The sequence below is a fragment of the Mesoplodon bidens genome (assembly GCF_964165515.1).
Source record: "Mesoplodon bidens genome assembly, chromosome: 11".
Classification (NCBI taxonomy): Eukaryota; Metazoa; Chordata; class Mammalia; order Artiodactyla; family Ziphiidae; genus Mesoplodon; species Mesoplodon bidens.
Genome location: NC_138167.1, coordinates 96,800,250 through 96,827,618, shown reverse-complemented (window position 1 = coordinate 96,827,618; position 27,369 = coordinate 96,800,250). Strand labels below are relative to the sequence as shown.

The 27,369-nt window shown below is 36.7% G+C and overlaps 1 protein-coding gene across 1 annotated transcript in view; it reads left to right on the top strand.

Annotated features, from left to right (window-relative positions):
- Positions 1–27,369, top strand: part of SYT1 (synaptotagmin 1) — a 369,815-nt gene that overhangs the window by 219,953 nt on the left and 122,493 nt on the right. Inside the window, exons 3-6 of the mRNA XM_081249771.1 lie at positions 2,407–2,591; positions 8,461–8,583; positions 12,349–12,516; positions 16,144–16,311. Coding sequence (XP_081105897.1) covers positions 2,407–2,591; positions 8,461–8,583; positions 12,349–12,516; positions 16,144–16,311 — 644 coding nt within the window. The remainder of the gene's footprint in view (positions 1–2,406; positions 2,592–8,460; positions 8,584–12,348; positions 12,517–16,143; positions 16,312–27,369) is intronic.

The following is a 27,369-nucleotide window of genomic DNA, read 5'->3' as shown; positions in this document are numbered from 1 at the left end:
AAGATTGTTAGCACGAAAATTCTATTTAAATAACTGCATTTAACTTAAAATCGTGGTTTAAAATTAACTATTCAGTCCAGTTTTCATATGGGTACACAAAATGATAGCATTAAGGCTTTTTTAAAATTCCATCTAAAGGTACCAGTAAGTTGTGAGGAAATTTTTGCTTATTTCATATATTCAAAATTAAAATCAAGCTATTCAGAAGATCAGCTGAAAGCAAATCTAGAAGACAGCAGCACTATAAGAAATAGAAGTCAAAAATAAAAGTTTTTTTCAGTGGTTATAATTCACCTTCAAGTTGCACTATTTCAAATTTCTTCCTGTAATCCTATGCTCCTATCTCTTTACCTCCTTTAAATAATGTTCCTGTGCTGTCACTGTCTATTTTCTTTTTGTGAAGTTGTCAAATGATCTCTGTCTTGCCCTGTGTAATTTAAGAGACTTTTATGTAGCTCTCTGAGAGACTATCACGCAAGTCCGACTAGGAGAATAATTTACGAGGTTCAAAATGAAGGGTCATTATTCTACTCTCACCCGCAGTGAACACACAGGCTCTCTCCTTCACGCATGGCAGGGTTTTAACTAGATCAAAAGAGGTAGAAGCTTTTAAATGAAGTATTGTGAATGCTATCATTGGTTACATAAGCTCCCTTTACATTTTTTTAAAAATATGATTGCTTAATGAGATTAGAGACCTATAAGAAAGCATGTCTTTAGGTATGGGCTTATCTGTAACTTTCACACAAATCTTTCTTTGGTTGAAAACACAATTTCAGCAGTTATGGTTTTATATGTCCTTAGGGTAACATCTAGTCATCTTTCATAAGCTAGAATAATATGCATAGTAAGTCTTCTTCACTATGAAGCTAAATGCAAAAGGAGCCAAGAGAGCGGATTTTCTCAGTTTTGAAGTTAATTTTTAGGTGTTTTTACATCATCAAAGTACTCCTACTTGTGTTCAGCAATCATTGATACTAATGATGTTTATGTAGCTAGAAGAAAACAGCACTTTTTCTTACCATTTCAGTAACCAATGTCTTTTCTGATTACAACAGGCAAATCTAATTACTGCTTCTTGTGATTAATCTCAATAGTTGAATGACTTTCTAGGCAAACTGTAATCCTCCATGTTTCCATGAGACCTGATTTTTTTATAAGCACATGTGTAGGGGATGCAATGAGAAAATAGAGTTACTTTTAGTAGCTGGACAACGTGTAATAGAAAAAAATGTTTGAGTGTCTTTATTTGTGTATGATTTATTAAACGGACCCTGTGAATCTGAAGTCTACGCTCTTATCTAAAAATTCTCCCTTCCTCCTTTCAATTTCTTAGCATATCCATCAAACTCCTCTCAGTGTATTCACCTCTTTCTTTTTATATATTTATTGATGTGCATTTTTTATGCCCCCATAGGTACTCTGAGCTGTGTCACCTACAGTACTTAGCCCTATGCCTTGAATATTAAAAAAAAGCTAATATTAATTGAATTCTTGCTGTGTGCTAGATGCCATTCTAAGATTTTTAGTCTATTAACGCAACCTTGAAAAGAGATGAAATGGGTACCACTATTATCTTCATTTTATAGAGAGGGAAACAGCAATTCAACACACGTAATCTGGCCAGTTACAAAGCCTGTAAGTGGCCAAGCCTGAATCTAAGCCTGGGTTTATAGAATCTAAGCCTGGGTTTATAGAATCTAAGCCTGGGTTTATAACCACTGCCCTACCTCCAGAGACCCTGCATGGGTAAATCTCCCCACGATCGACTTTCAGAGCACCAAGTCCTTCTTCCTAATCTTCACTACTTTTAGGACTTTACATTTGTCTTTCTGTTTTTTTTATTAATATCTACCCTTTCCACTGTGCCCAGGGCATATTAATAGAACCTATAGTATCTGATAGGTGAATAATAGCAGCTAATATTAAGTTTTTGCCATGTGCCACGTACTGCATCTTATTTTAATCTTCAGAAAGACTATCAGGTACCCACCAATTTACCTCCACTTTAGAGATGAGGATACTGAGACCGAGAGAGGTTAGGCAACTTGCCCAAGGTCACACAGCTAGTAAAATGGTGGCTCCAGGGCTTGAACTCAAAGGCCAAACTCCAGAGGTAAGCTCCGAAGAAATGAAGGAGTGGATCATTGAAAATCTAGCTTGGAGGGGCAGGGAAAGCTGTAGGGAGGAGATGACATTTGACATGCCTGGAAGGGCGAGGGGGAAAAGATAGAAACACTCTAGGCTGGGGAAACAACATGGATAAAGCAATGCAGAACAGTGTGCCTAGAGCTCAATAAATACGAATGAATGAGTGAATAGCTTTCTTTACAGCCCATGAATGTAAAGGTTTTGCAGATATAAATGCTTTATGACTAATAGTCTCTGCATTTTTTTTTCTTTCAGTGCCACCGTGGGCCTTAATTGCCATAGCCATAGTCGCAGTCCTTTTAGTCCTGACCTGCTGCTTTTGTATCTGTAAGAAATGCTTGTTCAAAAAGAAAAACAAAAAGAAGGGAAAGGAAAAGGGAGGGAAGAATGCCATTAACATGAAAGATGTGAAAGACTTAGGGAAGACCATGAAAGATCAGGTAATGTATTCATTCCATGTTTCTTCTTCGAGTATTGTATCAAAAATTTAAGAATAGACCGCTTACTAGTTTATGCCAGATAAATATAGAAATAAACAACATCTGGACACTTGTCATAGTTGTAGAAATGCTTTGCAATCCTTGCAGTCATTACTCAACATCCCAAAGCACAATGGAAACATGTGGTTAGGGTTTTCCAGTCTCCAGGCACATAGACCAGGAAAGGGCATCCATGACCATCAAGGCCAAATTGGTAGGCCCAGCGTATTGGAATGATACCTGAATATTTGTATTACATCTGTTTAGCCTGTCTTAATTGTGCCTAGAGTTAGAGCAACAGAATAAAGAGTACCTGTTCTTCCTCTTGGGCGGGACATCTTTTTATCATCATCACTGTTCATAATCACTATTAAATACTGAGTCTTATAGCTATTTATCACACTTGATGAAAGCTACCATCCCTATACAAACATCCAGCTCAATTATGAGTGCTCAGGAATAATGAGCTATACAAGGCAAGGGAGAGAAGTGTGAGCTGGTTCTAAAGAATGGGGTAGAATTTTAAGGCAAAACTCTTCACTTAGGGACAATTAGAACCATAATGCAGGTTATAAAATCCATCTGGCTGAGTTATCTTCCCAAGCCCAAGGAAGCAATCTGAGTGTCCTTTACACTGTTATGTATCTTTCCTAAACAAACTAGGTGATTTGGTTCAGAATAAAGTCTACTACTAATAGGTAAGATTTCCCTATTGGAATCATATTCATATTGGATACTTCTAAGGAACAACTTATTTCATATAAAAAGTAAACGTAGGGACTTCTCTGGTGGCGCGGTGGTTAAGAATCCACCTGCCAATGCAGGGGACACGGGTTCGATCCCTGGTCCGGGAAGATCCCACATGCTGCGGAGCAACTAAGCCCCATGCACCAGAACTACTGAGACTGCATTCTAGAGCCCACGAGCCACAGCTACTGAGCCCGTGTGCCACAAGGAGCCTGTGTGCCTAGAGCCCATGCTCCACAACAAGAGAAGCTACCACAATGAGAATCCTGAGCACTGCAACAAAGAGTAGCCCACTATCTACAACTAGAAAAAGCCAAACTAGAGAAACCCAACGCAGCCAATAAATAAATAAATAAGTTAATTTATATTAAAAACAAGTAAATGTGAAGATTTTTCAGAGAAATAACATTTTCAATTATCAATGCTTCCCTTCAAATAATTCAAAATTTCTATTTATTCCCTAATAGCAACATATATAGGCAGTTATATAAATTCTTCTTATACTATTACTATTAATTGAACTCTTAAATATGTGAATCTCCTTAAGAACAATTTAGTTAAGGAAGGTATTTTTAGTACATTTGTGTAGTTATCCACACACTCAGGATACTAATCCCTCTCCCTAGCCTGAGTTTTAAACACTTTTCTCAAAGACACTGTAATGTCTCTTGACAACAATTTCACATAGGCTCATTTTTCACTTGAACTTTTGCTTGATTTCAGAGCTGTAGAATGAATGCTATGCCTGCACTCACACTCAGAGAGCTTCATCCTGAGCTCAGAGTATCAAGGGTTATGTCTTTCTCAAAGTTTCTAATCACAGCCACAGAAGCCCAGGTGCCAGTGTTCAACCACAGATGTCTAATAAGGATTTTTCTTTTCAGTTAATTTGTTACATAGAAACTGAAGCTTTAAATCACGTCTTGTTTTATTTCAGCATTTTCCGTAACCAGCAGGATGTGATACAGATTTCTTTAGACAACATATTTGGGAGATTAATAGCAGTAGTAATAACCTTCTAGATGGACATGGATGGACTGAATAATTTGTGTGTGAATTTCAGCTATGTCTATGAAACATTGGAAATATAATACTATCATTTTCATAACTACATTAAAATTCAAATGTGGTTTTCATGTATGCTAGAATTAACAGTTTAAAACACTAAATAATGTTAAATGATTACTACAGCATTTCTTCCTAGGACAAGAAATTTGTATTTTTCTTTGTGGAATTTGTTCTGTATGATGTAAGACTAATTTATAGAATAGTAGCAGTGTTTATTACCCCTGTTATGTCATGGATAAATGACCAAGATCTCAAAAATAGTAAATACAGAAATCAGTAAGTTTTACCATTTCACTCCATATAAGAACTGACAGAAATTCAAATTTCAATATTCATGACTATATGTCTCTATGATAAGATTTTATAACCAAGGAAGAATTTTTAAATATTCTGCAATAACAACAAAATGGTAATGATAGATAATATTTGTATACAGCAAAGGATACATATTTAAGAGTTTTGTAATGGCTTAAAACTTAAAAGCACTAAAAATACAAAGGGGCAATATCAACTTGCAAAGTCAGAGGTCTGGAAAGGTCATTTCTCCACGGTTTTTACTAACGTGTGTGGATATTTAAATTTTTATTTCTTCCTTCTGTGTCCTCCTTATCTGTGTTATGTCTCATGACTGTTCTGGACTGTCCCTTGCGGTAGGTTTCCTCTGCTATTAGACACCCTTAGTCAACGCTCAACTACATTTAGTGGCCTGGCAACCGGGGCTCCACAGCTGAGGGTGTACCATTCTGACACACATCAAGAGGCTGAACTAAATTGATTTTTTTTTTAAGATACAGGGTTCTCATTTTAAGATTACTGATTAAATAGAACAGTATTAGAAAACTCAAGTTTTAATTGATGGGCACAGAAAGAAAATTTAGTATCTTATGCTCCCTTTTTAGCATGACTTATCAATTCCAAATCTGAACAATTTAACATAGAATGAGCAAATGCACCTTCTGATGGTTTATCCAAGTACAACTAAACACCTTTTGAATGTTGAATCAAGCCAGAAGCATGTGCACTAAATTTTTGAAATTTAAAACAAGGTCTTTTTCCCAACACAGCTTTTCCCACTACAATTTATCAAACTCTCAGAACTGCTGGGCTTACATGCATTTTCCTCTGCATTTTGTTCCTTGGTGCGTGTAGTGGGGAGACTACTGCTCTTGAGATATTATAATAGCTGCTGATTTAATAGGTCTTAATTTAATGTAATGGTACAGAAAATGTCTTGCTTAAGCTCAGCCTTTAGGACAAGAATAGACTTAATCACTTCACTGATAAAACAGTGGCACTGAGAAATTATCAAAAATTTAGCCCTATTCCATGCAGAATAATTGCAGAAATGGTCATGCACCTTTCATTAGGGCAAAAACCACTTAGAGAGAAGGCAATTTAATAGCTCAGCTCTTTTCAAATGACACTGAGCTGAAACATGATACGTCAATTGTCAGTTCTGAAAGAGATTTTGAAAAAGTATTTTAATCCATGAAAATTTTTATTTTTATGATGGAGTGGTGTGAAGATTTTTCAGACAAAAATGTGCATTAAATAGTTTGCTATTAAAAAAATTAAAATCTTACAGGAGGCAAATTACCTACATTGCCATTTTCTCAACACATCTTTTCAGACAGTATTAAAGAGTGACGCACAGCTGAGGTTTTGAAAGGGCAATGTGGGTTCACTACCTCAAGTCCTCCACTTAAATTCAGTAGTCTTTTCCTGTCACTTTACTATCATTCTTCTGTTAGCAACACCCCAAGTTAAAAGATTAATATTAATTTTTAAATAATTATGTTGTTTTCCTGCCTGTGGCTATCAGTAAAGCAACATTTTACTATTCAAGGAAACATCCAAGTATAAACTTCCTAATTAAATGGTGTATGGCTAACCAGATTTGAAAAGGTTTCTGCACAGATGTAATAATGGCAATTTTCAATTTTCCAAAGTCACTGTAGGCTCCTGAAATTTTTCAGGAAGAACAAAAGGGGAGGCAACTACAGCTCAACTCTCTGTTTATCATCTTCCCACCCTAATGAGTTCTAGTAAGATGATGCCAAGTCTGTTTTTTAGGATCAAATTAGAGTTAGATGTCTAGAGCCAAATTGCAGTCTTGTCAGTTCAGAGACTGAGGGTGTCATTTTGAGGCACCACTGCGGGTCTCTGTATGAATGGATAAGTGAACAGAAGAGATTTCTCTGAGCAGAGGGAAAAAAACATGTAATCTGGGAGTTGTGGGAGGTTGGATGGTAGAGCTGTAGTCTAATGACTCTGAAGCCTTTCTGAAGCCTGATTATATTTCTGTGCATTTGAGTTCTAGAAGATTTCTCAGGTTTAATTTGATCACTGACAAAATTCTTTTGCTTTGAGCTTCCCTGGTGGCGCAGTGGCTGAGAGTCCGCCTGCCGATGCAGGGGACAGGGGTTCGTGCCCCGGTCCGGGAAAATCCCACATGCCGCGGAGCGGCTGGGCCCGTGAGCCTGCGCGTCCGGAGCCTGTGCTCCGCAACGGGAGAGGCCACAACAGTGAGAGGCCCGCGTACCGCAAAAAAAAAAAAAAATTCTTTTGCTTTGTCAGAGATATAAAGCAGCCTATACCACTCATATGTCTTACCTTCAGTTTTGTGAGATTCTATAGTAACACACACACACACAAAGAAAGGCAATGAAAATACCATAACCAAAACCTAGAGAGAATATTTGTGGTATATAACAACAGAAAGATTGAGACCACTAAAATACAGAGTCTCTACAAATCACTAAGAGGCAAACAACCCAATAGAAAAATTAGCAAAGGATGTATTATATATATGCATATTATACAAAAGATTATTATACAGGTAGTCCCCAGAAGAAATAATATAAATGGTTCATATAAAGGTTTTTAAATTTTTCAACCTCAATAGTGTTCAGGAAAATGTAACATTTTATCATTTTTCATTTTGAATAATAACTACTTATAGGTTTCTAATTTTTTTCTAATCTTTAAAGCAATAAGAATGCACACCCCCCTAGAAACAAAACTTCTAATATTTATAATCTTTATAACCTTTGATTTTTTTGAGCAAACTTTTTGCATTTATTGGGAAAATACATTATATATTTTTATTTTTAATAAAGAGGAACATTTTAATGAATTTTATGAAATTATGAGCTTTCTAGTATTTCAATTTACATTACACTTAAGTTTTAGGTGATCAGGAACATTCAATTGGTTTAAACTGAACTTTGAGAATTCTGTGCCATGATTTTTGCTTGTTACCACAAAATTAATTTTTATACAAATTTCAGTTTGACAGAACTGCAAACATAACTCCTTTAACCTTTTGGTATCAAACAGACCCGTAAGTCAATTTAATTCAGCCTTGCTTTCTGTGGAGCTGTTATGAGAGTAAAACAGTAAACTTAAACTGGAACTGGGGTAGATTTTTCTCTAAACATGCATTTGCTGGTGGCATGTTTTTTTCCTCTTTTCCCATAACCATTACAAATGTATACGCAAAACACAGGAAATTACAATTTTCTAAGAATCACTTACTCAACTATCTTTTTCATAGGAAACAAGGCAAGAAAAGGCCACCCATTTCATATTAATTACTCCACTGCATGTAATAAGGGTGCTTAAGATCTCTTTTAAACTACATGAATGTGAAAACTGGCCTGGTTAATAGCATGTTTATCATACCTCCGAAAGAAGCGATTTTATCAGAGCCAAATATAACACAAAGTAGACGTTTTCTTTGCAACAACTTTACATTTTTTGCTTGCAATATTCTGAGGGGCTATTTCCATTGCTTCCATGTTGCTTGCTGATTGGGGGGGAAAATTCCGTGCACAAATGGAATTTTAAAAAAATATGTAAGCAGCAGATGTGAATGTGTGTCAGACAAATGGAGATTTCCAGCATCTCAGTGCTTGCTTCTAACAGCTTGGAAGTATAACCACAGGCCCAGTGTCATTTGAGTTCTGATGAAAATTCATCTGAATTCACATATAATCCATTTCCCTACTCATAGGCCCTGAAGGATGATGATGCTGAAACTGGATTGACTGATGGGGAAGAAAAAGAAGAACCCAAAGAAGAGGAGAAATTGGGAAAACTTCAATATTCACTGGATTATGATTTCCAGAATAACCAGGTCTGAGGGGGGAAATGTCTTGTAATTCCATTACGTTTTCTGAAATTACCAACTAGAAATTGAAACAAGATACTTCTTAAAACATTTGGTTTGCTACGAGGGGAAAATGCAATTATCAAAGCTATTGATGAAATCATTTCTAAGTACAGGCGGTCCCCTACTTGCTAATTTAACTTCTGGTAATTAGACTCCACAGTGTTCAGCCGATTACATCTACTTATGGCACTTACAGCAGGCAGGCGGAATACAAATTAACTTGAAGCCATCAGTCTGATTCTGAGAGCTCCCAGTCACAGATCCCTCAGGCTGAGACACAACAATCTTCCTTGGAATTCATGGATTTAGCTCCAAACAGGGCAAGGGACCTTTGAGTTAGACCACCAATTAAGCCAAAGTCCTCAAACAAAAATTAACCATTTGATGAGGAATCAAAGAATAAAAAATGGACTTTCCATGAATTTCAATGGCAAGAATGCCTTATATAATATGATACTGGCTAAACCTCCTATAGCACAAATGAGTTAACAGCTCTAGAAAAGTAGAAAGACCATCTGCTTGATTTCTAGTGCCTTTGCAGGCCGCCCTGCTTCCGGAAAAGTGACAAGGAACTAAAGGTTGTATCAAAACAGTCCTTCCGGGCCTCCCTGGTGGCGCAGTGGTTGGGAGTCCGCCTGCCGATGCAGGGGATACGGGTTCGTGCCCCGGTCTGGGAGGATCCCATATGCCGCGGAGCGGCTGGGCCCGTGAGCCATGGCCGCTGGGCCTGCATATCCGGAGCCTGTGCTCCGCAACGGGAGAGGCCACAACAGTGAGAGGCCCGCATACCGCCAAAAAGAAAAAAAAAAAAAAAAAAAAAAACAGTCCTTCCTGCTTTAAAAGCCGTGAAGTGTCACCTAGATGAATGATAATACTAGCTGGCTTTTATTAACTGCCTGTTATAATGGTAGCTCAAAGATAAATGTTAAAAAAAAATCTCTACCTAAAAAGACCTTCTAGGATCCATGACTTTGATGAAGCTGTCTCTTTACCTTCTGAACTGTTCAAGAAATTTAAAAGCTAGATAAGAACTAGCTGAGTTAGAGATCAGGCTCTTAAATATCTATAAGACACAGTTCTGTTCCAACTAGGAGAGCTTTAAGTCTCTGCAGTTTGATCAGTTCACTGACCTTTCGGGGTGGGGAAAACTTGATAGATGTAAATACAGTTACTACCTAATGCAGCATGTGTTAATTATGTCTAGTTTGATGAGGAATAAACAATAAATAAATCAAACACCAATACTCAGCTTTGGTGACTTATGTCCAAAGTCAGTAATACAGTGAGCTCTGAACAATGGCAGAAATTCTGGACTTTATTTAGGAATTGACTGTTCAAATAATGTCTTCACTTTTTGAAGTGTCCAGAGGGTTCCTCAAAAAGAACATATTGATACGCACCACCATATAATAAATAATTGTATTTAGTTAGCTTCATTACAGCCCTGGCTCATTATTCTATAATACACTCCAGAAAACTGCATGTTGGTTATAGATACAAGCTAATAGGTATGGATTTATACAGAATTATAGGTATACCATTTCTAGTTAATTAAATAGGGCATTTGAGGTCATTTTTATCGCTTCTCCCAAAATTTGATCATTAGGGATTGGTTGAAAGCAAAACTGACTATTATTTATGTATTCTAGAGAAGGTCAAGGTCAACTTACATTATCTTAACACAAAACATCTTTTCCAGAAATATAACCTGTCTTTATATATGTAGCCAACAATTTTCTACTAATTTATTCTACCTTCATATTTTCCAGTAGAAATCTAGTGGATCTCATCTTGGTTAGTCATGATTTTGAAACTTCTACGTTGGCTTTGAGTACTCTAAGTAACATTTTATAAGGTAGTATTTTTAAGAATGCAGCACTGAATTTTTTTTTACTCAAACATAATTCGAATGCATTTACTCTTCCTTCTCTAGCAAACCCATTTCAGAAGGTATTTCATTCAGAGGATCTAGGGTATTCTACCTGATAAGTTGTTTTAATAGTATGCATTTATTTTTCCAAATGTTCTCTGCTAATCTGACTTATAAAATGATTCCTATGAGTCATGGAAGATAAAGTCTGAGGAATTTCGTAGATAAGGCTGTAACCAAATATACACACCTGCTTACCAAAACTAAAAGACAATCTTAAAAGTCCTCTAAGAACCTTTCATGGTGGAGAGAAATGTGATATTTATCTCTCAAGCAGAAGTCAGAGGAGGGTTGGGAGAAGTAATTCCACCTCTATCAACAAGATACCCCCAAATCTTTAAAGTACAGATGATCAAGTTTGAAAGAGTTTAGGCTATATCACTAGTGCTTTCCCTGCCCCAAAGAAAAAGTATTACAAAAAGTGAGGAGAGAATATAATCTTGCTTATTCACACTGCTATCCAAAGGCAAATTCCAAATACCAACTTGGCAAACCAAGAGACAAACTGTTTGCTTTACTAATCATGTCTTTATAAGCTGATGTCTATTTTAACCATTCTTTGACCAACTGTCTACGTTTTGTATACCTACAATCCAGCATTCTTATTGCTACTATTGTATGATGAAGTCACAAGGATACTGAAGCATTAACATGGAAACAACAATCTTTAAGGGTATTGGTCTAGGTTAAAAATTGAGCCAACTAGCCAAAGTGCACTTATGCACATGGTGGATCCATTTTGTAGAAAGTGGATGTGACTTTTTTCAAGGAGGTGACTTGCTTTTCCACTCTATTGGTGAAAAAGGTAGACCCAAAATTTCAGACCCTGATGTGAACAGCTATGATGTGACTACATTTTCTGAAGAGTATATACCTTGAATAACAATAAGGGAGTCTACTTTTGTTTCCCGTATGGATCTAAACCAGTCTGTTGACACAGCATGTCTGATGGCAGGGCATCAGAAGAGTCTGCTCACACCTTCTGTTTCCTTTGCAAAAACATTATCAGTGCCAGCCAATACCCGCATTCATAATAAGAGATAGGAATATATCACTGAGAAAACCAGACATGAAGAATTGCAGAGATTTCTGCTGTATTTGAAAAATATCAGAAACTTAGTCACTTAGCATTAAAAACAATAACTGTAATCTCCCCTTCCTTTATATGAAGCTAAAATTATATTTCTTTGACCCCAAGTCCTATATTTAACACAGAATTTAATATACAATAATCATTTTACTCTAAATTAAAACAAGAAGGAGCCAGCACACAAGTAAAGGTCAAATATGATAGAAACTTGAAAATCTTATTTTTATCTCAAAAAGCTACCAAATTCTAAGAAAATTTCTATTTAGCTGCTCTGGGGCTTTGGTTCAAAATAAGAATTTCCTCCTTTATAATTACAAGCTTGTGATTGTTTAACAATTTCTTTCCACTTACAAATCATGCCCTGGAAAGAAAAATAATGCACAAGGGCTTTTAGTAACTGGAAAGTTATTTGATTGCAACCCTTTTGCAAATATGAATTCCATATTTAACTGTAATCAGCAACCTTTTAAAAGCCTCTTTTCTGTTTAAAACCAGGCTTCCTAGAGCCTGCATCTGTCATAATTGGGTTTCTGAAGTCTATGTAGCTCACTTCATTTGCCTTCTGTGTTCAGATTCAGAAGAGAATAAAAGTTTATTAAAAGCAAAGAACAAAAGGGAAAAATCACAATATGCAGCAGTGTGAACACATCAATCTTTTCCAACATGTCCACCAATGCCAGTGTTTGCTGTATCCTGCCTCTCATTTCAGCTGCTGGTAGGAATCATCCAGGCTGCCGAGCTGCCCGCCTTAGACATGGGGGGCACATCTGATCCCTATGTGAAGGTGTTTCTGCTGCCAGATAAAAAGAAGAAATTTGAGACAAAAGTCCACCGAAAGACCCTTAATCCTGTCTTCAACGAGCAATTTACTTTCAAGGTAATTTTTTTTTGTACTTACTAATGAACTTGTCCTCTGTTGTTCTAGATAACAGACTGATCTCATCCTGACACATATAGAGACCACTTGCCCACTTGTTCAGAGACTCACAAGTGATTCTATTCAGAATATTTACGATTCTTATCTTCAATGTAATGAGGACTCTCTATTGCACTAAAATTTGGTCCAAATAGGATTCAGCTCAGCTATTTCAGAAAAGAATATGGACTGGGATAGAATTAGGATGTCATTCGTATCTAAAAAGTGAGTTCAGCTTCAAGTGTGTCTGTGGACCTGAACGTTTCCCCCTCTCTAAAATAAAGCCAAAAGAATTGTAAACTTTTTCCAGGTTTCCAAGTTTCTGAAAATAAATCACGACCACAGAATAAAGTAAGCTATGCAACATTATTTAAATGGTACAAAGAGGTATTACTCTCTTTGCAAAATTTTTTGTGTACAGGGGAAATTTAAGTATTCTAAAACATTCTGCTTAACCCACCAATAAAAAGAATATGAACCTATTGTTTTTTTCCATCTCTAGCATTTTTCCCTTACTCTTGGTGCTTCCCTGGTGTTCTTCATCTTGTTGAGACACCTCAATTAACAAGCAGTAACAAAGAGGAATTCTGGCCACATAATAACTCAGCAGGAAAAGGTGCTTGGCAGGTCTCAGGCATCTCTGCATATACGAGTAGTCTCTGTAGTTCTCATCCTGAGGTCATGCATAAAAACAGTCTTTTGGTAGATATGTTTAACACGTGAAATTTTTTGAAATGCATTACTTAAAACAATACATGTCTGTGAATATGCCAGGGGGTAGATTCAGAATCACCTGTCTACCAGTCAGCCTTAGCGATAAGCACACACCTGACATTAGCAAACATCCTGGTATGAAATAAATGGATGAAACTGAGGGCATGAGTCATTCCCATGAACCTTGTTTCCAATTTTGTAAAAGAGCAGTATCTTTCTATTCACTCTAAAATTTGAGTTTTTAAGACAAAAAAAAAAAAATCCCTCATCTACGGTCAGCAACTCTGTTTAAAATCTATACTTTTCTAAACCCAGATAGTTAATGTAGAGTAGCAGTAAAAACCAGCTTATGAAGAACTAATCATTAGGGTCAATATACCACAGGACATACAGTGAAAACGAAACAAAAAATATTGCAAAAGGTAATTACAATCCTTCTATTTGACTATGTATTAATCTCAATTTAGGTCAGTAGTTTCTAGCCACAATTTAGTCAGCACATTCTTAAATTATTTGAAATATTGTGGGGCTTTGTTTTTGTTTTGAGTTATCTATATGTTATTTCTTTTTAAAAAGTGTATTGCTAATAATTTTTAGTAATGTCTATAACTTCAAGAATTATAATCATTGAGATTTTGAAATTGCCTATAAAATTTAATAGGCTCCATTTTACTTCAGGAGTGTTGATCACATCATAAATCAATCCAAAGTACAATATATTTTGATAGACTTGAGAAATATACCACCGTTTCTAGAGAACTAGTTAATTTTTCCTTGTAGGCCTTGTAGATTATGCATCTTAAATGCCAATAGGCTGTATGATACAAGAATGGAAGCAAAACAGTTTAAAGAGGATTGACTTTAAAACTGAGTTCAAATCCACTGAACATGAACTTGACATGCCCCAAATGAAATGCTCCTTCTTTTCTCCACAACAAACTACCATTTGAAAGAGCTACTCACCATTCAAACAGTAAATATTTATTAAGTGCCTACTGTGTACCAGCACTGTACTAAATGCTTTATATGTATTCATTTGGCCTCAACCAGCCCCTGTGAAATAGACACTGTTATCATCACTTTTTGATGGATGAAAAAGCCGAGGTTTATTTACTTGTCCCAGGGCCATCAGCTGGAAAAAGGGAAACCCAGGCCCAGACCTGTCTGACCTCAAGCTCAAGTTTTTGACTAATGCCCTTTCAGTACAATCACCAAAAAATCTAAAGAGATTTCAGAAATAAGATGAAATTTTCAAGAGTTCATCCCTACTCTAAAATTCCTTATTTCTTCCTTTCAAAATTGGCTCTTTGGAAGGGTTTATTTTTTTCACTCTAAAGTAGAAAATGTGTTGTGCCTAGTTTTTAATCATAGTATTTTAATCTGATTCCAAATAGATGACAAATGATATAAAATAAAAACTCTTTGGAAAAACCAAAATTTCTTGTATATATGCAGTCAAATATTCTTCCTTCTCCTTTCCTTCTTAATATACAGAGTTAATTGAGAAATGTTTGCTGGAGCATAACACAACTATTTACACTGATAAAATAATAACAAGTGTCTGAAAATTGATCAAACCTTCAATACAAGTCTAAACAATTTCTTAATTAGGCATTTCTTCCCGGTTACTGAAGTGTAGCTTACTTGGATTGCCGTGCTTTCTCTGAATATTAAAAATGTCACTAATAAATATCCCAACCCATAGCATCTGTCCCAGTTATATTTGAACAGCTGGAGAATTCATCAGTTCTTGGCCTTTTACCACTACTCATCCTAAAGAGTGTCGTACCTAAGAATGAACTTCAAGATCTAGTTTATAATGCATCTCTGATATTCAAAACAGCAATTTTCTAGTCAGCTCTTGTCAATCAGTAAATTATTTTAAGGAATAGGTGAGGCACCTTGTGAATTTCATTCAAGTCCTTGCAGACTCCTAGCATGCCTGTTCATGTATCACTGCTCCATTAAGCTATGACATCCAAATGGCCTGAAAGAGGGGGAACTCTCCTCAATACTCTGTAATGGCCTAGAGTTGGGGGCTTCCCTGGTGGCGCAGTGGTTAAGAATCTGCCTGCCAATGCAGGAGACATGGGTTGAAGTCCTGGTCCGGGAAGATCCCACATGCCGCGGAGCAACTAAGCCCGCGTGCCACAACTACTGAAGCCCATGCACCTAGAGCCCGTGCTCCGCAACAAGAGAGGCCACCACAATGAGAAGCCCACACACCACAACGAAGAGTAGCCCCTGCTCACAGCTAAAAGAAAGCCCGTGCACAGCAACGAGGACCCAACACAGCCAAAAATAAAATAAATATATTTTTTAAAAAGAGTGGACATATGTATATGTATAACTTATTCACTTTGCTGTACACCTGAAACTAACACAACATTGTAAATCAACTATACTCCAATACAATTTTTTTTTAAATGAAAGAGAGAGTAGAACTTTTGAAACAACTTATCTACCCGAGTAAGTTGCACCCTGACAGTATAACTTATCATAAAAATAACAACAAAATATTCTACAAGAAAAACTTATTTATATAGTCAAGTGAAATTGGCTTGGTTTATTCTTATATTAATCTTGAAGTGTTTCTAGCATGACTAATAGTATGAGCTATTATTAATAATACTAACAGCTTCTAGAACTTTGGGATAAAGTGATAAATCACTATGGTAAGTCCTCATTTTCCCCCAGTAATTTAAGTCCCAAGCAGTTAGTTAAATGATTCAATTTAAGGAAAAAAACCCAAAAGCACAAGTATCTCCCTGTTCTGTTTATCCAACATAAATATTAAAATGAAAGACTATAAACAGGTAACATGTTTTAAGCATTTTTTGTGACCAGATATTTTGTCCTCATCTTTTTATTTAGGTGCCGTATTCGGAATTGGGAGGCAAAACCCTGGTGATGGCTGTCTATGATTTTGATCGTTTCTCCAAGCATGACATCATTGGGGAATTTAAAGTCCCCATGAATACAGTGGATTTCGGTCACGTAACTGAGGAGTGGCGTGATCTGCAAAGTGCAGAGAAGGAAGAGGTAAGAAAAACATTAGCATTTCTAATGTGACAAGCTGTACTCGCCAGATGCTACTCTCATACTAACCTATTGAGAGGTGCTGGGGTGACGTGAGTGATGTGGCCCTCCAGCTGCTGACAGTGGGCAAAATAGGGTCAGGGGATTGCATAACCTCGTAAAAAAGTATACTGATCTTCTGGGTCTTATTTGAAAGAAAACAAAGATTTGTGCAGGTCTATAAATAATTCCCCGGGGTTGGGGGGACAGACAGACAGACACACCACTTCTAAAAGCTTAGAAAATATTACATACACACACACACACACACACACACACATATCTGCTTCTTTAAAAGGACAGTTAAAAGTCATCTTATCCTTTGTATTTTTCCACAAAGATTTTATGTTTTCTACATAGATTATATAGCTATTAAATAGAAATGAAATGGCACTTTTTCCTTGATTATTTCTGCATATTACAGACAGTTCATTGTTTCTCCTAAAGATATCAGAGCACAATGGGTAAAACATCAAATAAAATTCACAAAGGCAGATATTAAATCCACTTTTTAAGTGACTCACATTTTTACAGTATTCTTCACATTGTTTTGCCCCAGTTTTAATAGGTTAGCCCAGGATTTTTCTGTGATTTAAAGAAGGGAATTTCAGTATCCTTAGTGCATTTAAACTGCATAATAATCAATTCTATTTGATTATGCTATGCCAGCCTGACACTAGCGCTTTTCTGAGCCAGTGTCTCAACAGGCCAATACCAGAAAAGCAAACAACTCTTAGCTTCTTTGAATTCCTAAAGCAACTCCTTTTCCAGCCATTTTTTTGTTCCTAACATGGTTTATAATTACCCAAGGGATTGCCAACAGCCTTTGTCATTTAGGCTCACTAGATGCCTTGGATTCTGTAAGGTGTGGTCACTTTGGGGCCACCAGGGAAATCAGAAAGTAACCCAAGCCTTCAGAGAAACTCAGCCAAGAACATCACCTGGGAATCCTTTCAACCTAAGGTTTTCTGTGACCATTATTATTATTAAGTGAGGTTTTAGAACAGGTTTATTTATTACTGTGCTGAAATTGAATTTTATTAGTGCTCTAAAATTATTACTTGGTTGTAAAAAAAAAAAACGAGTCAAAATTATTTGAGTTAAGCTCTGCTTTTTTCTTTGGAAGGAAAAAGTTTAGTCAAAATTAGATTCTTGGATATTGAAATAGATTTACCGCCCCTGTGGATAGAACCACCCAAGGATAATATGGAGTTTTTAAGTTTTACAACTTTTTAAAGTAGTTCTTCCCTATGAGTGGACCAATATCTATATTAAAATGCAACATCTGTGTGAAAAACATTTAATCCTTTAATCATAATGTTGCTAGTCATTTAACAAAGTAGTGAGCTGTTTCACTGAATTTTTATATTTTATTGACATATTTGACTTTGTAAGTTCCTTGTGGCTGGGGGTAGGGTGGGACCATAACAAGTATTTATTAACTGATAGGTTTTCGTTAATTGATTATTGGTTGGCTTCTTGGTTGAGTATACAGATAGGACCCACCTGTCCTTCACAAGCCCACCTGTCCAGAGGGCATGGCTCATGTCCCTCCCCTCCAACTGGTCACCCTCAAGTGGTATGGGATTCCAAGACTACACCCCTGGGCTTCTGAAAAGTTGGTAAATATTTATGTCTGTGTTAGGAAATGTAATCCATCAAGCCATTTTCTTCTTTAAAAATTTCTTTGAATACGGGCAGAGTTTGATACTTGACACTAAGCTGACAGGTGTGATGCTAGAATCTACCAGTTTAGGGAGACGGCCTAAAAAGAATCAGGTTTTTATTCTCACCCCCTGACTTGCTCGTTTTCTCTCTTTTATAACTTTCTTCCTCCTTATCTTCTCGCCCTATGAAAGATTTTTTTGTGTGATCCAACTTATTCAAAATGATTCACCATGCAAACGTTTATTATGTACTGCTATATTCCTAGAACTGTGCCAGGTGTTTAAAAAAAAAAAAAGAAAGAAACGTGAAAAGGGTAGACACTGCTCTTGTTTTCATGGAGTTCAGTGCTGCCTCATTTTCCTCCCTCACTCCAGTTTTTGCCTTGCTTATTGCCAGCTAGACTGATTTCTCGTTAAAGTCTTGCCTTTAAGATCAAACACTCCTGGGTTTCAATCCCTATAGATCCATTTACTAGCTCAGAGACCTTAGACAAGTCACTTATGCTCTCTAAACTTCAGTATTTTTTTTTAATCTAGTACTTATTTCACAGATTAAATAGGACAGAGTCTACAGTACCTAGCATGGAGCCGGCTATTTGACATATTCGACAAGCAAGAGATCTCCCATTCTTTCGTCTTGACCAACCTTTTTTGTGTCCTTTCTTTCTTGTGTTTTCATCTCCCTATTTGTTCTACTCTCTTTCCTCTATGTGTATCGTTCTACTCTTTGCCTCACCACCACTGTACTTACTGAATGGCTCTGGAGATTTTTAATGGGAAATAATTCTGTAACAGTACTTTTTAACCCTGGAGGCTTTCCTCTTTGGTATCTACTTGGGAATAATTTTTGGTTTTCAGTTGAGTGAATATTTCCTTTTATCATGATATAGGAAACCTTATAAAACAGATGTCTAGCTTACAAAGTATCTCTGGATAACTAGATCCAGGTATAAACTTTCTCCTGATAAATAAGATTCCAATTACTTTTTATGTCTAAAGAGTTACTTCTCACTGATACGTGCTGTCTTTTCATGCTACTGTTCATTAACTAGAGAAAATTATAGTTGTTTGAATAAACTGAAGTCTTAGATTGACTGTAGTTCTCACGGTTTCAAACAAAATTCTTTTCCCATTTTATAGAAATCTTTATAGTTTAAGATTTTTGTTTTGCTTTCCTCTAAAGTGTTAAATCTTCTTTTTAATGTCATAATGAGTGAAAGATACCAAAGAAAATGAGAAAAAGGAATTCAATAAACAGCTTTGGAATCTAGAAACTGAACCGCTAGTCATTAATAGTCTGTTCAAGGAGAGACTTGGATTTAAACGGGTTAAATACAGCCCACTAGGATCCAACCCCAGGCTTTTGATAGCATGGGGTAGGCTTTGTTGTTGAAAGTTAAAAAATATAAAAGTCATAAGATGATGAAGCAATTACGTAAGTTAAAGGATTATGTGTTACCTTAGTGAGCAATTAAATATGCGACGAGCAACTGGGGAGAAACTGGAAAGCAGCCTTATCTAAAAGTTACTAAGCACATGTTTGAAACACGGGGGGTGTTGAAGAGAGAAATTAGGCCAGAAGAGCTTCAACAAGCACACAACTCCCATTGTTAGATTCAAGCCCGTGGAGAAAACCTCTGTGCTGAAGTTTCCATCCTGACTTGATGACGTTTTTATGACTAACGCAATCCAAGTCCCCTCCCTTACTAGTAGTTCAGGTTCACTTGCCTTTTTTTTTTTAATGTTGCATGACTGATGACCCACTCTCCTTCCACCTGCTAACAGGTGAAGATGGAATCTGACCTTGCAAGACAGCTAAACCTTTCTCTTTCTTTTGTCTCTTTAAAACAGAAGTCCTTTGAGTTTCGAGAGATGGTTATGCATAAAACCATTGTCTTAATTTTCCCCCTTTTCAGGTTAAGACCTCAAACATCATCCTTTATAATCAGTATATACAGTTCTTCCATTGGCAAAAGGCTTCTAACATGTATAGCCTCAGGCTACCTAGTGAATTTTTAAGATTTTCTTCATTTTAATCATTCAAGAATATTTATGTCATCCATAAGTCAAACCTGAAGCCAACCTCCAGATATTTGGAGTAGTCGATTCTTTTAATATTTTCACTTAATTACTTCAAATATTATGATCAATAGCTATGACTCCATTTTCTTTTTTAATGAATTTTATTTATGATTATTGCAGCAACTGTATCAGTCCTGTACCCCAGCATCAAGTACATCTTCAAAGCATTTAGACCCTTTTTATTTTAGCATTTGTTCCTAATTTTTCATCCCTATGCCTTCCACTACTACTTTTTAATCCCTAAGAACAGCATAAAATACCACCAGAATGCAACTGGATCCCTTTTTTTTAAGGAGTCTGTCTCATAACTTGACCAGTACTATTTTGTCTCCATTAGAAAATGTCCATCACCTCTGCTTTGTGTAGAATTCGTTAAAGAGTGGTTTTTAAATGAGATTCTGTAATCTAGTACAAATGGAAAAAAAACTGATTGCTGAATTAAAACAAGTGGGGACATACTTTAATTAGGACCCAAGCAGAAGGGAAGAGAAACTACTTTAGTGCCTTAATAGAAAATCAATTTTGCAAGAAATTTTCACATTTTTAAGTCTAATTAGAAAAACACTTAATTCACAGAAAAGCATTTGGAGAATACATATTCAATCAAAAATCCAAAGTTTTTTTAAGCTTATGATAAGTTACTGGATATTCCTTTGGAATGCGTTCAAGTCATTACTCCTTATGGCATCTCTTTTGTCCAAGGATCATGAAAGAACTGATGCTGTTTCTAAGTATACTTAGCAGTCAGATGGTAGCTCACGCCCTCCGAGAATCTCCGCACAGCAAATTAGTGCCCTGAACGAAATCCTTATAAAAGGTTAAGTGCAGGAACTTTAATATGGAAGCCAGTAAGAATCTACCTTGTCACTCACAAACTATCCATTAGAGAAATGCAACAAAGACACTCATTTTGACCCACAGCATTCCAGGAAGGTATATTTATTTTTACTTCTTCATTGTCTGTCTTCCCCACTGGACTGTAGGCAGCGTATCTATTGTTCCCAACTGTGAAACCAAGTTTAATCACAGAGGCAAGCACACAGTAGGTGTAAAAAAATATTTTCGAATTAATGAATGGGGCAGAGTTGCTTATTATACATGAGAGATGCTTCAAAACTTCCATTTTAAAGTCCATGTTATAGTAATTGTGTTCTTACTTTACAAATGAAGTCTAAAGTATTCTGAAAAGCCATCAATAAAGTATCTTAGCACCAAACAATGAAAGTTATTTAGTACCCTTTTGTCTATTCAGTCTTTTTATATCAAAGGGAGGCAGTATAGAAGCTTAGCAAAATCATTCTAATTGTTTTTGTTGATGGTCATGAAAATGATGACTTTCTCTCACTAATTTTTTTGGGGGGAGATAAGGGGTAAAGGCTTATTCAGGATCTTTTTCCTCTCTATAAACCTTTTTATCCTGTTTCCATGATGCACGGAGAGCTTGTGGCTCAGCTTAATTTAACTTTTATTTAAAGTTAAGATTTAGTTAAAGCTCTGATTTGAGTCTCTGCTGGCAACATGGTAATTTACCCAGAGGGAAATGGGAAAGAATCAATTCCAAGGAGAAGCCCAAGAATATGAACAAAATCTAAGTTTATTGTATCTAGAATATTTGTTGCTAGTCAGATTTATAATAAAATAGATATAAAACAATTCAATAATATTATATTAAGACCATGATATATTTTAGTGTACTTAGTATCTATGTGTCCATTTTGTGGTACGTGCCACATAATAGTTTCCCTTTAAACTAAGTAGAGTTGCATTTGATTTCTTGACATGTCTTTGGCCATAGCTGTGGTTTACTTGCATCTGAGTTTGGTCAGAATTTCAATCACCAATTATAACTGTATTGCTATGCATAGTAAGTATTGTCGGCTTCATGATGTGGTTTCTAAAAACATCATAGGAAAGAACAAATAACTGGAAATATCCTTCTAGTGTGTAGGACTGTAATTTGATTGCCTTTCTAGTTAAAAAGCCTTTTCAGGCACAAATGGATGAAAACAAATTCTCACTTCACTGAGATTCTAAATGAAAATTTGGTATCATTTGTCTGCTAAAATAAAAACGTGAGAACTGTGAGCTTCAGTTTTATTGGGGACTTAACTGAGGACTATAGCCCCAGAGACAGCCTCTCAGATAGCTCCAAGGAACTCTCAGGAGGACATAAGGGGGAAGGTTAGTACATATGTGATCTTGGCAAAGAGGTTTGGCAAGCAAATGCACATCTCTGTAGAAGGTTGCTACTAGCCACGAGGAAAAGATATCTCAGTTAATGATTTTAGTGCTTTAAAGTACGGGAAGATGCAAGAATTTGGGTTCATAAGATTTTCTCCTGAAAATATCTAACGATCTGAAAGCCTTCTTCTGCCAGTTTCTCCCAGAGCACAGAGCGCCTCATTCCTGATCTCCACCCTGAGCTCCTTTCAGGGTATGTTAAAGGTCAGCAACTCCAGTAGCTAATGACTCAATCCTTGTAGAACCAGACAGCAAGCGACATTCTTTAGTTGGCCCTTTTTTTTACTGTGAATTTCCTGGAAAAAATAAATTTAGACTCTAAAGAATTAAGTGGAGGGAGAGACCCTGGACATTTTCAAAATGCCCTTTGACGACCTTACATGGTTCCTGCATTATCATAACTTAACCTACTGCATTACCCTCCCCTTCACAGCTGTCATCGCCCAGAGGCCTGGATTTCCAGCCCAGCTCCCTCGTTTCCAAAATTCATCTTGTTAAAAGCTTACCTTAACTTCTCTACCTAAGTTATAAACACCAATAATAATAAAAGCTACTGTTTACTGAGAATCTACTGTGTGCCCACAAAACAACTTCACAATCGTCTTCAAAAGTAGCATATTAAATGTTTTACAAAATGAGGGGAAAAACAAACCTGAGCCCAGGAAAGTCTAAGTAGTCTGTCCAAGTTCACACAACCAATGCCAGAGCTAAAATTCAAACACCGGGCTTCCTACTTCACCACTCTTTCTACTTCACCATACCATCTTCTTTAAACAGTCTCTTTAGCCTCCAAGTGTAGTTATAAACTCAACTTAAATGCAAAAAAAAAAGAGCAAAACCAAACTGATACAAATTAGTTTTTCCTCAGCTTTGGCTTGCTTATTTTGGAATTTCAACATTGGGTCAATTTTCTTTGACAACATTCAACTGATTAAAATCTACATATATATTTTCCCTCTCAAATATTATAATACACTGCAAATGTAACACAGCAAAAGAAAAAAAAACAGTAAATAGCTATGGCATTTTTGTTTCTTCTTCATAATATTTCATAAATACTTAGCATGAATTCCTGTCCAGGATACACAGCCCTAAAATTCAAAGGTCCTGTCCAGGATACAAAGCCCTAAAATTCAAAGGTACTCATTAACACAAACATGTTATTATTCACTCATGATTGCTGATGAATATAATGAAGGCAGAGGGATTTTGCTTTCCAATAAAAATATTCATTAAATAGAATATAAATTCCCATTCATTTATTCAAAACATATATTGAATATCTGTGAAATTACCACTGTAAAGTGCATAGAATGGAAGATTAAGATTCACATATGGGAAATGGTCAATAACAGTAGCAAAATTTCGTAATGAAAATTAACAAAAGCAGTTTCATAAAGAGCCAGATCTGAAGTATAAATTCCAGGGTACCGTATGTTTTAGGTGCAAAGACAAGGTATGGACAGGGAGGGTCCATGGAAGAGCTGAAAAAAGTGAGCTAGTCTTTAAAACTGAGTAGAATTTGAATAGGCAGAAGGAACTAAGAAAGCCTTCCAAAAGGTAAGAGGTGAACAAGAGCCCACTGACAGAGCTAAGACCGCCAGTGACAGGCCCAGGTAGAAGTGGAGTGAAAGCTTGAACAGATATCCTGAGAAATAAGATTGAATGAAGTAGTTTAGTGACAGTTTGTCCCTTACGATGTCAGACTGATCAACCTAAAACTCAGGACACTAAATAAAGCTTGCAAAACTTGTTCTTCCCAAGGACAAGAGCTGGAATATGAAAGCCAGCCCCACCTCCATGCCAAGCACTCTACTAAGTGCTTTTCTCACATGATCTCAGGTAATCCTTGGTGCAGTCCTATGGGGTCATTCTTCATATCCCTGTTTGGGATTGGCCAATCCCCACTGGCCCGGTGCACCCAGAAGGTAAGCACCAGAATAAAGATTTAGACCTATGTCTGACTCCCAAACCCATTCCCTCTCTACTCTGCCATATTGCTACTTAATTGACTAACACTCAGTGAGTCCAAGGATATTGCCAGTCTTGTTTATCTTCTTATCCACAGTGCCTGGCACTGTGCCTGGAACATCCAAAGTGCTTAAATAAGTATTTCCAAGTGAATCGGTTGGACAAATTAAAATGAAATAAAAATTTTCTTTTACGAACATGCATGAGTCATACCACCTTCAAAGAAGTCATCTTTGAAGGATACCCAGTTATTCCAGTTGTACTGCCTATATAGTACATATTTTGAATTCCAGCCCCTCTCTCCAAAAGTCTTTCTCAGTATACAATACAGTCTTCTCTCTGTCCTCAGTTGTGGCCTGTCTTTAAAAGGTTAAGTTTGATTGAAATGGTCATAAGCTGTTTCCAAGTATGGCCTATAAGGTGATGATTCAACTGAGTAAAATAGTTTTAGTTATTATGATCAAGTAATGAAGTGGATATTCTTGTGAGACTTCTATTCTGACTGTGACCAAAATGTTTTGAGCAATAACATCATTATATAGTCTCTCAAATGGGTCACTATGGGAAAAAATCATCAAGAGATATAAGTTCTGGATACATGTAGTGCCAAGGAAATCTGTTTTAATAGAAACTAGTGTAGGAGTTAGTTTTCTTTTTTATTTAAAGAATAAAGAGTGAGCGTTTTCAGTCAAATTTTAAATACAGCAAAGTGGTTTATAGATTGGAGGAGCATAAAGTGGGGAGTGGGAGTTGAAATAGGAACAAATAGAAAACAAAAGAAAAGTGAGAAAAATGATAGAGACCAGCGCAATCTTGCCTGTATCTGGTTGTTTTACTATTGAAACAGCAAAGAGGATTTTGAGTGGGAAGCGATGTCATCAGTGCAGGAGAATGGCTCGTTCTGCCTGGCCTCCAGTTCCACACATGTGGATCTTTTACAATGTCATCTTTGTAAAAGATGGTTCATCATACACTTTGGAACACTTTTTTTTTATTATCTTGTTGGTGACTCCTTCAAACAAAATGTTTTCACCTTCTGCTTTACTCCTGCCTCGCGTTGAGCAAGCCAAATGTTTGTATTGTGACATCTTTAATCCATTACAATCTGTTACCCTGCAATTAGATGAAATGTGAGCAGTTCAGTTGTACCATTTGTACTGAAGAATAAGGGAGAAGGATGAGGACTTGCTGATAAACAAGAACTTAAATAATTAAAGGATGAAAGAGAGGGAGCACGCATACACACATGCAAACCTACTTGGTTTACACGTGGCTAAGGTTCTTCCCAATTGTGAACAAGAGGCCTTAAATACTGCAAATGACTTTTATTCCTTCATTCTTTCATTTATTCAACATATATTTATGAGGCCTCTTTTGTGAGCCAGGGACTGTACTAGCTTCTAGAAAAACAGTGGTGAAGATAAACAGACCCATTAAGCATAGTCAATTATAATTTAATGATGAGACGGTACCACAAGTAGATAAAAGCTCTGGGCCTGGACTCAACCGATGTGTATCCAACCATGACTCCACTTACTGTTGGTGTCCTTAGGCTTGTTACTTAACCTTTCTGTAAAATGGGATTAATATTACCCACCTCCATGAGCTGTGATACACTCTAAAAGATAATTCATTTAAAGCACTTAAACAATACTTGGCACCTAATAAACTCTCAATAAATACTAGGTTTTCTAATTATGGAAGACACTGATCAGAGCCTTTATTTCCTTACCACTGAAAAAGCACTGCTCTGACCACTAGACTTATATACTTTCTTTTGTGGGGAGACTGAGACAGCCTTAGGGTTCAGAGGACATTAGCATACAGTTCTGATGAAAGACAGGATATCCGAGTTTAGCCCCCATGTGTGAGAAACTGTGGATGAAGACAGTCTGTGGATGAAGACAGACTGTGGGTGAAGACATGGAGAAGAGGTCACAAGGCCAATCCAGGGTAAGGCTTAGCACGCATGAGTGGAAGGTGGCACTAACACAATGTGGCCCCAATGACCACGCACTTCTCTATGCTCTGACACCACAAAAAAGAATTCAAAGTCCAGGCCCTACTAAATCAAAAAGACTGTCAGTAGTATTGGTGAAGATGTGGCAAAATCGAAACCCTCAGACAGCTCTGAAGGGTGTAGCCATTTTGGAAAACAGTTTAACAGTTTCTCAAAATGTTCAATAGAGAGGATTCATATGACCTAGCAATTCTACTCCTAGGTTTATACTCGCCCCCCAAAGTGGAGATGCATTTCCACACAAAAAATTGTAGAAGAATGTTCATAGCAGTATTTTTCACAATTGCCAAAGAGTGGAAAGAATTCAAATTTCCATCAACTGATGAATAATTAGACAAAACATGCTATAGTCATACAATAGAATATTATTCAGCCATAAAAAAGAGTGTAGCACTGATACGTGCTACAACATGGATAAACCAGAACAGCCAAATCCACACAGACAGAAAGCAGATTAATGGTTGCCTAAGGCTGGGAGTTGCAGGGTGGGGTGGGGTGGGGGGCAGTAGCGGAGGAGGGATGAGGACTGACAGCTAGTGGGTATGAGTTTCTTTGTGGGCTGATGAAAGTATTCTAAAATTAGATAGTGGTGATGGTTAACACAACTCTGAATCTACTAAAATCCACTGAATTGTATCCTTCAAGAAGGTGAATTTTCTAGTATGTGAAGTATATCTCAATAAAGCTGTTTAAAAAAAAAATGTTATTTCAGGCACTGAAACCCTTATCATGGAAGCATGATGTTCTAGGTTGACCTGGGGCTCCATTTGAAACAGAACTGATGTATGCTGGGAATCCTCTCCCAATACTGTTTCCAAAGTTGAGGGATATTTCCTCAAAATATTCCAGTCTCACTTTAAATCAGAACATTTGTCTGCAAGATCCTGCTCTTCATCATCACACCTCTTGATGTAAGGTCAATGCTAAGACCCCTTGGATCGATGAAGAACCCAGACTCAGGCCACGTGGCTAGCCAGTGAGAACTCAGGATTCAGACACCCTTTTTCTGATTCCAAAGCCATTTTCTACTAGTGTATTCTC